Genomic DNA, 12,761 nt, shown 5'->3' on the forward strand with positions numbered 1-12,761 from the left:
CCTATACTTCAATAAAAATTTTAAAAAACTTGTATAAAATTGACAACTAATAAGAACCTGCCGTATAAAAAAATAAACAAAAACTTAATGCACAGCTACAGTAATCCCAACAGTGCGGTACTGGCGTGAGCTGGACATAGAGACCAATGAAGCAGAACAGAGTCCAGAAATAAACCCACACGTCTCTGGTCCACTGGTTTTCAACAAGGGTGCCAAGACCATTCAACAGAGAAAGAATCGTTTTTCAACAAACTGGTCACCTCGTCTAGGTGACTCTAGTCACGTCTCAGGACTAAGCTAATGCATTACGACCTCAGGGAGCTGTTCCAAGCCATCACAGGGAGGGGATCACAGCTTTCACAGTACTTAACCCAAATAGAATAATTGTGTAATTACTTAATCTTGGTCTCATCCTGAGGGCAGGGTCATGTTTATTTTCTTCAAGTCGACATTTCCAGTGTTTTTATATACTGAATACACAAATTGTTTTCATATACCAAAGGGAGAAAATCATTTTTACGATTCCACAGGGGTCACTTTCCAGACAAATGCTTTGTATCTCAAGCAGTTTATCCTAACAGGACAAGTGAGATGTAATGTAAGTCACCAAGGAATCAGACACATACCTATTATCCCATGATTAGCAGCAAACATCAGAGATGCTCCAAGGGGAAAACCAAAAACATAATAACCAATGGCATTCAGGAAAGCACCCATCTTTTGTTTTCCTGCACCTCTCAGGACTCCACCAGAGGTGCCCTAAAGAGGAAAACCAAAACCAGTCTTGCAGTCATTCAGGTGTCATCATCACATCAGGTCAGAACACAACCTGGTATTTCACAGCTCTGAATACAGTCACATACCCTATATCAAGACAGGGACCACACCTTACGTAAGAGATAAAGGAGAACATTTGCCTTCTGAAGTTATGTCAAGGGACTTCCCTGGTGGCACAGTGGATACGACTCTGCGCTCCCAATGCAGGGGGCCTGGGTGCGATCCCTGGTCATGGAACTAGATCCCACATGCATGCTGCAACTAAGAGTTCTTATGCCGCAACTAAGGAGCCCATAGGCCACAACTAAGGAGCCTGTGAGCTGCAACTAAGACCCCATACAACCAAATAAATAAATAAAATTTTTTTAAAGTTACGTTAACAACAACTACAGCAGCTTTCATCCAGAAACCCACCAAGTAACAGCATTTAAATCTCTATTTAAAAATAGTTCATGGGCTTACCTGGTGCTGCAGTGGTTGAGAGTCCGCCTGCCGATGCAGGGGACGTGGGTTTGTGCCCCGGTCTGGGAAGATCCCACGTGCCACGGAGCGGCTGGGCCCGTGAGCCATGGCGGCTGAGCCTGCGTGTCCGCAGCCTGTGCTCCACGGCAGGAGAGGCCACAACAGTGAGAGGCCCGCGTACCGCAAAAAAAAAAAAAAAACCCAAAAACTGGACACACAAAACAAAATCGTGCTGCATATAGTATACAGAGGTAAAATCACTGCAAATACTCACTGCAAGTGCATCAAACAGATGAAAGGGAGCAAAAAAGGGCATCACTTGGCTCACAAGGGACACGGTATCTCTGCTGGAGAAAAAGAGTCAGTGACCCAAAACTCACAGTTAAGTGTAGCACTAATCACCTGCTGGCTGGACAAACCTGCCAGAGTGACCAACCAGTCAACTCAGTCCACATACTACTTTCCTATTTGATAAAATGAGGACACGATAAAACCTCACTAACTTCAATGTCACCGGTTAGAATTTAGGTCGAAAGGGACGTGGGCTAGGCTGCCACAACAGAGCATAATTCTTAAAATTTTGTTGATGAGTATAAAAATGTGAGGGTTGGTTACAGATGAATTGGTTTCCAGAGCAGAAATAGACACAGATGTAGAGAACAAACGCATGGACACCAAGGGGGGAAAGTGACGGGAGGGGGTGCTGTGATGAATGGGGAGACTGGGATTGACATATATACACTAATATGTATAAAATAGATAACTAATAAGAACCTGCTGTATAAACAATAAATAAAATAAAATTCCAAAAAAAAAGTGAGGGTTGGGAAGAAAAAGCAGGTTTCAGCCTGTGAAGGGTAATCTTCCCCTGTGGCTGGAAGTCTTCCTCAAAAATGGAGCTGGAGGCCAGTGTTCAAGGCAGAGAAAACATCTGCCTCATCAGGGATGCCCTGAGCTCTGGTGGCTGTGCTGGAAGGTCTGTCTGGTGAGGGCCTCGCGTGGGGCTCGGGGGCCTCGTGTGGGGCTCGGGGGCCCTGGAGAATAATGACTCAGCAGAGTGGCGGTGACCACAGGCCTACACCATGGAGCCAGTGTGGATGCAAAACACAACAGACGGCGGGTGCCCCCCCCAGAGCTCTAGCCTCCCTCCCCTCGGCCTGCGGGGAAGACCATTAGCCAGCAGGTGCCACCAACTCAGGCAGAGCCCGCAGGCAACCCTCTCACCACAACAGCAACCTCCTCCGCGGAGCAGACCCAGGACGGCAGCGTCGGCTAACCCTGCACTGTCTCTACTAGTCAAAGTGACGATGTGGTCCTTCCTTCACAAGTATAAACATTAAACCAACATGCACCAAACACTGAAGAAAATCAACAGCACAAAAAAAAAAGACCAAAATGAGCCGGCAGAAGAGCTGACGCAAAAGGAAAAAGAACGAAAAGAGAGAAACTTTGAAAAATTATAATTCCTGTTCTTAGAAATATTCATAAACAGTAGGCATTTAAGGAAAAAGAGCAATTGGGAAGAGTAACTGGAAATGAAAGATATGAACACTAAAATACAGCATTCCACTTAAAGACTGGACAATGAAATGGACATGGCTAGAGACTAAATTTTAATGGTAAATCTGAGGAAATATCCCAAAACACAGGTAACCACAGAAAAGACACGTCAAATTAATCCATAAATTCTATCATTTATCGAAATTTCCTAGAGCTAAAGAAAAATCCACTGCTTGAGACTGAAAGCCTACAAAGTGCCAGGCAGAATAAAAGATTCACCTGCACCTAAGCACAGCCAAGGACAAAAAGAATATCTGAAAGGGACTTCCCTGGTGGCGCAGTGGTTAAGAATCCACCTGCCAGTGCAGGGGACACGGGTTCGAGCCCTGGTCCAGGAAGACCGCACATGCTGCAGAGCAACTGGGCCCGTGCATCACAACTACTGAGCCCATGTGCCACAACTACTGAAGCCTGCATGCCTAGAGCCCACGCTCCGCAACAAGAGAAGCCACCACAATGCAAAGCCCGTGCACCACAACGAAGAGTAGCCCCCACTTGCCACAGCTAGAAGAAGCCCGCGCGCAGCAATGAGGACCCAACGCAGCCAAAAATAAATTTATAGAAGAAAAAAAGAATATCTGAAAGATTTCCAGAAAAATAAAATTTCTGGAACTGATGGAGAGAGGCAGGCCCATTGTCTTAACCCCTCCGGGCTGAAGTGCCTTCCCAGGCAGTGCCTGCTGAGTAATTTAAGGAGACATAAACTTTTAAGAAGCTCTTCTTTGGGAATTCCCTGGGGGTCCAGTGGTTAGGACTTGGTGCTTTTTTCACTGCTGTGGCCCAGGTTCAATCGCTGGTTGGGGAACTAAGATCTGCAAGCTGTGTGGCCAAAAAAAAGAAAAAGAAAGGAAACAAAAAAACCTCTGTTGGGCCATTGGCTGACTGCGGAGATAGCAGGCAGCACACACGACAAGGAACACAGTCTGTAAAAACTGGTTTAGAAAAGTCACCAAACGAACGGGAGAAGTGCAGAGCAGCGATGACAGAAAAGCGAGAACAGCACTGCCTGAGGAGGGAGGAGAGAGCCTGGTTTCCAGAGTCATCTCAGTACAATATTGAAAACGTCCAGTTCTGCACAGAAACTGACAAAGCACACAGAGACGCAGGAAAGGAGGGAAAAGGAGATTGTCACAACTGGCCAATACTGTCAGAGCCGACGTTTTCAGAACTGTGGACATTAACCAGAGGCTTGCAGTTACTTGGGGAGCCCATATTCAAGAAAAGTGGCTGAGTCTTGCTAATGATAGCTCTGTGGTGTCATCCCCTGCTCCCAGCTCAGCAGTAACCTTAAAGTAACAGCCCACACATACTCCCAAGGCTGGAGGAGGAAGAGTGGGTCGAACTCTTTTTAAGTTTCATTCCCAAGTTATACTTACTAATTCACAAAAGGCACCTGTCCGGTGGCTCCTTAGAAGACCCCCCCCAAAAGGCTGTCTTTATTCCATCAGGTTCCAACTGCCCAGTGCTAAAGTTGACCTTCAGGAGATTGTTTGTCAAAAATATTTACAGGCGGGACTTCCCTGGTGGCGCAGCAGTTAAGAATCCGCCTGCCAATGCAGGGGACACGGGTTCGAGCCCTGGTCTGGGAAGATCCCACATGCCACGGCGCAGCCAAGCCCGTGTGCCACAACCACTGAGTCTGCGCTCTAGAGCCCGTGAGCCACAACTACTGAAGCCTGCGCACCTAGAGCCCATGCTCCACAACGAGAAGCCACTGCAATGAGAAGCCCATGCACCGCAACAAAGAGTAGCCCCTGCTCACCGCAACTAGAAAACACCTGCACACAGTAACAAAGACCCAACACAGCCAAAAATAAATAAATAAATAAATAAATATATATATATATATATATATATATATATATTTTTTTTTTTTTAAAAGAAAGGTGTCCTGAGAATCAAAGCTGCCTTCAGAGGTGGCAAGATCCTCACCCACTGAGGTTATGAAAGTGTAAGTTGGACAACCTGGCAAGGATGTTTTGGAGGAATCCTGATGTAAGATGAGTGATTACATCAAAATAGCCTTTTAGATCGCTTTAATTCTAAGATCTTACCAAATTTAGAAAGATTTGCCAATATTATTTCTTCAAGTTTTTTTCCTGTCCCCTCTCCTCTCTCTGTTTTGAGAACTCTAGTTATAGCCTTTTTAGGCCAATCACAGCTCACTGATGTTCATGTTTTTCCAGTCTTTTTTCTCACTGCATTTCATTTAGGATATGTACTATTGCTCTATCTTCAAGTTCACTAATCCTTTCTTCTGCACTGTTCTAATCTGCTGTTACTCTCATCCAATATATTTTCATTTCAGACATTTTCTTTCAGCTCTGTAAGTTCAATTTGTTGTTTTTTAAAAAATCTTTGATGTCTTACTTTAGTATGCTCATGTTTTCCTCTATCTTCTTGAAAATACAAAACATAGTTATTAAAACTTTTAATATCCCTGTGTACTAATTCTGTCATATGTTTCATTTCTGGGTTGGTTTCAACTGATTGATTGATGTTTCTATGGATTTTAATTTCTTGCTCCTTTGTATCCCTGGTAATTTTTAATTAGATGCAGACGTTGTGAATTTTAGTTTTTCAAATACTGCATGTTCTTGTAATAATTTAAGTACTCTTGAGCTGTAATACAGTTAAATTTCTTGGAAACAATTTGATCCTTTCAAAGTCTGCTTAAAAGCGTTGTTAGGTGGGACCAGAGCAGGCTTCATTCTAGGGCTAATTTTCCTTCTACGGAGGCAAGGTCCTTCTGAGAACTCCACCAGCCATCCCATGCATTACGAGGTTTTGTTCATTCCACGTGGTGGGAACACAAACTCTTCCCGACCCTTTATGAGCTTCAGGGATTGTTCTGCCTGCTCCTTTCAGGTGTTCCTTCCCGTCCCTCACTTCCCTGGCCCCAGGTGGGACCCTTACACGCACAATCGGCTCAGCGGTCAGCTAAAGAAGCAGTCAGCTGAAGACTTGAGGGAGAGCTTCCATAGATCTCCAAAGCACTCTCTGGGCGCCCTCCAGGCGCTCTCTCTGCTCTGGGACTCTGCCTGGGAACTCGCCACAGAGCCTCCCCACTCCCAACTCCATTTCCCCAACCCAAGGAGATGGGGGGGCTTTCCCCGGGCCCCTGTCTGCACTTTGTCCTGGAAACTCCCTCACAGTAAGCTGGGACAATCATGGGGTTCTCCTTAGGGATTTATCTGGGCTGCCTGTGGTCCAATGTCTGTACACCATTTTTTAAAATACAGATTTTGTCCAGTTTTTTAGTTGTTTAAGGCAGGAGCGTAAATCTAGTTCCTGTGCCTCCATCTGACCACCTCCCTGGCCCTAAGATTTGACAAGAATATATTTAATATATATATTCCACCAGTGGGGTTGGGTGGAACTAGAAGAGCACACGTAAAAGTAATAAAACCGAATTTCTCCATAAGCATAATCTGAGGCAACTGGTGCAAAGCACTGAAGCTTTTTCATAAGGATTTGGTTTATTCAAGACACTTTATTGCATCTAAATAATTACACAAACACATCATTACAGAGAATGCAGTAAAATTCAACCTAAGACTGGGTCAGTGGTTTATGCAAACACTGCCCAGATGATTCAGGCATGCTTGCTGCCAGCGTGCCCTAGACGGGGAGGTGCCTTTCTGGGGATGAGGTTTTTTCCATGTTATTTTTCTGTGTATCTCTGAGCAAAAACACACTGAGCACAAGAGAAAGCCCACCTGCATTTGATAAATGAACTGGGTATTGGAGGGGTGGAGGGGGTTTCCATGGGCTTCCTTCATTCAAACCTGTTCAGATTCACTCCCAGCTGCACTACAGATTTTCCTATAGAGTAAAATGCTACTCACCTCTCAGAATCAGAAAAGTATAGTGAAGAAAGAAAGCATAAAACTAAAAATGTTCTCCTAGAAGATGGTACATACTTGTCACTGGTAAATGCATAAGCAACCACATCCTTTAAAGCAGCAAGTAAGATACCCGTTACAAGTGTGCAAACATCTGGAAAATACAGAAGAAACAACAGGAAATGAAAATGCTCCTGAGTGTGATAAATCCTCATACTGACTTCTCATGAGATATTTGTCTCAATGATTTAAGAAATGTAATAATTTAAAGTGTTTCTTCTTACTGTCTAGGAAAAGAGCACCTAAGGTCAGATGATTCTAACTTCTTTTTCTAAGGGCGTCTCATAGAAAAGATGTTCAATAAGATGACAACATAATCAGAATCTTCTCTAACTGCTCAGATTCCAGAACATTCAAACTGCCTAAGGGTCAGTGATCCAGGAACCTGGAGAGCTGGGCACACAGATTCTGGTCAGAAATAAGCCTGCATGGGCTTCCCTGGTGGCGCAGTGGTTGAGAGTCCGCCTGCCGAAGCAGGGGACACGGGTTTGTGCCCCGATCCGGGAAGATCCCACACGCCACAGAGCGGCTGAGCCCGTGAGCCATGGCCGCTTAGCCTGCGCGTCCGGAGCCTCTGTTCCGCAGCGGGAAAGGCCACAACGGTGAGAGGCCCACATACTGCAAAAAAAAAAAAAAAAGCCTGCACATGACAACTGCCTTTGAAATGATTCCTGTTAGTACCAAGTGGAACAGTATTTAATTGGTACCTAATAACAGAAAATCATATTTAGGAGCTTTATTTAACTGAGTAAACAGGAGTCAGCATAAAGAAGAAAGATTTCAGTTGCGTTTACACACGTAAGTCAATTCCTAGAGAAACTATGATATATATTTCTCAACTTCGATACAGCTGCGGCCAGCGAGCAGCAGTGGCACACTCACCTGCACACAGGAGGGCGGTGGCACAGGAGTGTCGTGCCTGCTGGGCAACCCCTGCCCCCAGGGCACTGTCCACCCAGACACTGGCTGCCACGCCAAGGCCTAGAGGCATCTAGAAATGATAACAAAATCACGAGGAGGAGTCAGAGGGTCTGAAAATCAGAGTATCAGTGCACTAGAGTCTACCTGTGCGGAAACCCAAGACAGAGTCAGAGCTCCGGGTTCCAGACCCGGTTCCAGTACGTCCTTGCCGTGTGACTGGAAACAAGTGGCTTGGCCTCGCCCACTGTTACAGATGTGTAACAGCCATCCTGACCGCTGCCCCCATCAGAGGCATCAGAGTAGAACCTCTTAAAGACGCTGGATTTGAGGGCAAAGCACCTCCCTTATTAGCTAAACATATACTATCAAGAGTCAATTCAACTTTGCTACATTCTACAAGATTTAATGAACTATAAATATATAAATCATTCGTAAAAATGAAATGAATCATGTGAAAAAAGCACTTAGAACAAAGCCTGGGACACTGTAGGAATTCCGCAAAAGCTGATGAAATCTGACTCCACCATACGTTATGTGTCCAACATTCCTATGTCTAACTACACATTAAATCGAACTATGGCCCTTCACAGTAGATGCCCAAACTTTATTTTAATTACTGGTTATGGAAATCTGAAGCTATGCGCTTGCTTGCTTCTTAAATAGACCATTATTCAACTTGCAGGGTCATGTCGGTTGTTCTCCTGTGATGACAATGCTGCCCTCGGGGGCTGTTTGTGAAACACGGGTTGTGTAGTAACCTGATTTTAGTTCTCAGGTATGCTTTTAATAATTTATATGTCAGCCTTAACTTCTTATTCCTACTAGAAGCAGCCTCCTCCTGAGAGCTGTCTAATTTGTTGCTATTTGAGAACCAGCCTAAGTGAAGTTGAAAAAAAATATGTATTAAAAATTGTTAAGTTGGGCTTCCCTGGTGGCACAGTGGTTGAGAGTCCGCCTGCTGATGCAGGGGATGCGGGTTCGTGCCCCGGTCAGGGAAGATCCCACATGCTGCGGAGCGGCTGGGCCTGTGAGCCATGGCCGCTGAGCCTGCGCGTCTGGAGCCTGTGCTCCGCAACAGGAGAGGCCACAGCAGTGAGAGGCCCAGGTACCGCAAAAAAAAAGAGGATCCATGGAGTATACATGTATAACTGAATCACTTTGCTGTACACCTGAAACTAACACGCCGGACCTGACTGTATAAAAATTTACAAGACTTGTGGGCTCAAAATATACATATTGGCTTCAGCTCAAGATGAATGGCCAGCTCACATGCTTAACCCCCTTCCTTCCCCAAATGCCACTAAAATGTCAGTAAAGATGATTAAAAGAGAAGTAACTCATTAACAGCTCTGAGGCTAAGTGAGCTGATGAGCTTCTGGAGGAGGGAAAGGACAACAGGAAGCCAAAGTCCAGATGAAAAAGAGGAAAAGGCTACATCCCGCTCGTTTTTCCCACAGGGGCCCCAGGAGGCAATGATGAGCAGTCCTGTGGACTCATGACAGGGTCACAGACTGCACGGCCAGACCCCACTGCTGACCGGTCCTCCCTCTCAGACTCACTGCACAGCGAGTGGTGGTGTGAGTGCCTCAGAGCCAAGCCCTTCTCGTCTTGGGGGATGGGAGGTGGGGTGGGGCAGTGTGGGAGGTCAGGACTGCTGCTCCCTGCTCCCCATGCATAAACCCCTTAGGTGAAGATGTCATGTGACAGATCCCACCTCTGTACTGATCCTTCCCATGCAGGGGAGAGGTCTGCTGGAGAAAAATCCACAAACAACAGGTCAGGAAAGCCATGTCAGCCATTTAGTTTATAAATCAATGCATTTTCCTTTTCTTGCCTAATTGCACAGGCTTGAATCTCCAATAAAATGTTCATTATAATTGTTGAATATTAAGATTCGTGTCTTACTTCAGTTATCTAATGGTCTCTGTCTCTCATCAAACGTCTCTGAATACGGCATCCCCGCCAGTGTCTATCCTCTCCCTGTGGAATTCCTACTAGACAGAAGATATATAATGGGTCTACATCTTTCACATGTTCCAGTTCTACTTTTTCTCACTTGTATTTACTATGGCAAAATACACGCAACGTGAAATTGACAGTGTTAGCCATTTCTTCCCTTCTTATTCCGGTAATTACTATGTGGTGTATTTTTTTTAACCGTTAATAACCATTTTAAAGTACGCACTTCAATGGCATTAAATACTTTCGTAATGCTATGCAACCATCACCACCATCATCTCCAGAACTCTTTTCATCTCCTAAAGCTGAAACCCTGTGCCCATTAAACAATAAATCCTCACTCCCTGCTCCCCCAGACCCTGGCAACCACCCTTCTACTCTGTCTCTATTATTTTGCCTAGTCTAAGCACCACATATGAGTGGACTTGTACAGTATTTGTCTTTTTATGTATGGCTTATTTCATTTAGCATAATGTCCTCAAGGTTTATCCACAGTTCCATGTGTCAGAATCTCCTTCCTTTTTTAAAAATAATGATAACCCCATTGTATGTATATATCACATTTTGTTTAACCATTCATCTGTGGAAGGACACTGAGGCTGCCTCTACCTTTTGGCTCTTGTGAATAAGGCTGCTGTGAAAATCTCTCTTTGAGATCCTCCTTTCAACTCTTTTGGGTATACATCCAAAAGTGGAATTGCTGGGTCATATGGTGATTCTATTTTTTATTTTTTAGGAACTACCATTTTTCTATTTTCCCATGGCAGCTGCATCATTTTACATTCCAACCAACAGTGCATAAGGGTTCCAATATTTCTACACCCTTGCCAACATTTATTTTGTTTCTTTTCTTTTTTCTTTTTCCTCGAGAGTAGCCATTCTAATGGGTGTGAGGAGGTATCTCAGTGGAGTTTTGATTTGCATTTCCTGATTATCAGTGATACTGAGCATCTTTTCACGTGCTTATTGGCCATTTGTATATCTTCCTTGGAGATAATACCCATTCAAGTCCTTTGCTCATTTTAACAACAGCATGTTTTGTTTTTTGTTATTGAGTTTTAAGAGTTTTCTATATATTCTGATTAGTAATCTTTATCACATAGGGGATTTGCAAATATTTTCTCCCATTCTGTGGGTTGCCTTTTTACTCTGTTGATACCGTCTTTTGATGCACAAAATTATAAAATTTTTATAAAGTCCAATTGTCTATTTTTTCTTCTGTTGCCTGTGCCTTTGCTGTCATATCCAGGAAGTCACTGCCAAGTCCAATGCTGTGCAGCTTTTGCCTTATATATATACTGCTAAGAGTTTTATTCTTTTAAGTCTTAGATCCACTTTGAGTTGACCTTTGCACATGGTGTTAGGTAAGGTCCAACTTCATTCTTTTGCATGTGGATATCCAGTTTTCCCAGGAACATTTGTTTTTGTCAAAAATCACTTGACAATATATGTGAGGGTTTACTTCTGGGCTCTCTATTCTATTTCATCGTTCTGCATATCTAATTCCATCTATTTATATGCCTTTGTTTTATTATGGGAATTTCCACAGATCTATCTTCAAGTTCATTATTTGATTTTTCAGTTTTAATTCATCTACGAAGTATTAAATTTCTGTGGCTACATTTTCAATTTTTTAAAATCCTACTTGGTTCTTTTCCAAATATTGTTCTTTGGGTTTCAGTTTCTTTTATGTTGAATGATTCTGAACATACGACTTTTCTATTCTCTGATTATTATACCATCATCTCAAACTCCAAACTCTAACTTTCCTGTTTACTGTATCTGTTAACTCTTGCTCTCGGTGGATTATTTCTCTGTATTTCATCATTTTTATTTTAAGTTCACCACTAAGGGGACTTGTTTTTTTTTCCATAAAAATAATGAACACTTATTGCTTCACAGTCTCTAACAAAGGGAAGCCTGGGACAAGAAACAGAAACTAGAATGGTGGTTGCCAGAGGCTGAGGGCAGGAGGAACGGGATTTATTCAGTGGGCAGAGTTTCAGTTTTGCAGGAGGAAAAAGTTCTGGAGATTGGTTGTACAACAATCAAAATATGCTCAACACTACTGAACTGGGCAGTTAAAATGGTAGTTAAGATGGTAGACTTTACATTATGTGTATTTTACCACAATAAAAAATAAAAATTAATTAAAAAATGAAGCCTGTGACAGAACAGGTAGAAAAACAGAAGATCTGAAGATAAGATAGAATTGGTAGATAGCTTCGGTATACTGCACACCTATAAACAAGCTCCAGGGGACTTCCCCCGGTGACCCAGTGGTTAAGAATCCACCTTCCGATGCAGGGGACTTGGGTTTGATCCCTGGTTGGGAACTAAGATCCCAAATGGTACAGGGCAACTAAGCCTGCTTGCCGCAACTACAGAGCCCACATGCTCTGGAGCCCGCATGCCACAACTAGAGAGCCCGCATGCTGCAACTACTGAGCCCACACGCTCTAGAGCCTGCACACCACAACTAGAGAGAAGCCCACGTGCCGCAATGAAGAGCCCACATGCTGCAATTAAGACCCAACACAGCCAAATAAATAAATAAATAAAAATATTAAAAACAAACAAACAGGGCTTCCCTGGTGGCGCAGTGGTTGAGAGTCCACCTGCCGATGCAGGGGACACGGGTTCGTGCCCCGGTCTGGGAAGATCCCACATGCCACGCAGCAACTAAGCCTGTGCGCCACAACTACTGAAGCTGGCGCGCCTAGAGCCCATGCTGCGCAACAAGAGAAGCCACTGCAATGAGAAGCCCTCACACACCAAAATGAAGACCCAATGCAGCCAAAGATAGATAAATTAATTAATTTTAAAAAATAAAAAAAAAAACAGAAGCAAAACCAAATCGTGCCTTGATGGAATCCTTCCCCCACCAACAGCCAACCCTCTAGACAGAACTGACTCCCAGCAGCCTCTGCTTCCTCACCCCGAGAAGGTCGGTGCCCACATCTGCCTCCTGCTTTTCATCACTCCAAAACGTCTCCGATGACCCTAAATCCAAGGGACCCTTCCCACCCTCTCCCCAGCTCTTCCACGACCTGTTCTCGGGGCCACCCCCCTTCCACACCTGCCTGGGCCTGGCTCTTGCTGGGGGTCTCCTTCTGCTGCTGACTCCTGTGTCTTGAGGTTTGCCCTTAGACACCCTCCCGGCTCACTCCTACACGA

At 44.2% G+C, this 12,761-nt stretch overlaps 1 protein-coding gene across 1 annotated transcript in view; it reads right to left on the reverse strand.

Annotated features, from left to right (window-relative positions):
• LOC103083887 (multidrug and toxin extrusion protein 2) overlaps positions 1–12,761 on the reverse strand; it is a gene marked incomplete at its 5' end in the record, with an annotated part of 49,474 nt that overhangs the window by 11,168 nt on the left and 25,545 nt on the right. Inside the window, 4 exon segments of the mRNA XM_082931255.1 lie at positions 627–759; positions 1,514–1,583; positions 6,723–6,798; positions 7,587–7,695. Coding sequence (XP_082787381.1) covers positions 627–759; positions 1,514–1,583; positions 6,723–6,798; positions 7,587–7,695 — 388 coding nt within the window.

This window comes from Lipotes vexillifer, unplaced genomic scaffold (genome assembly GCF_000442215.2).
Source record: "Lipotes vexillifer unplaced genomic scaffold, Lipotes_vexillifer_v1.1 scaffold982, whole genome shotgun sequence".
In the NCBI taxonomy this organism is placed as follows: Eukaryota; Metazoa; Chordata; class Mammalia; order Artiodactyla; family Lipotidae; genus Lipotes; species Lipotes vexillifer.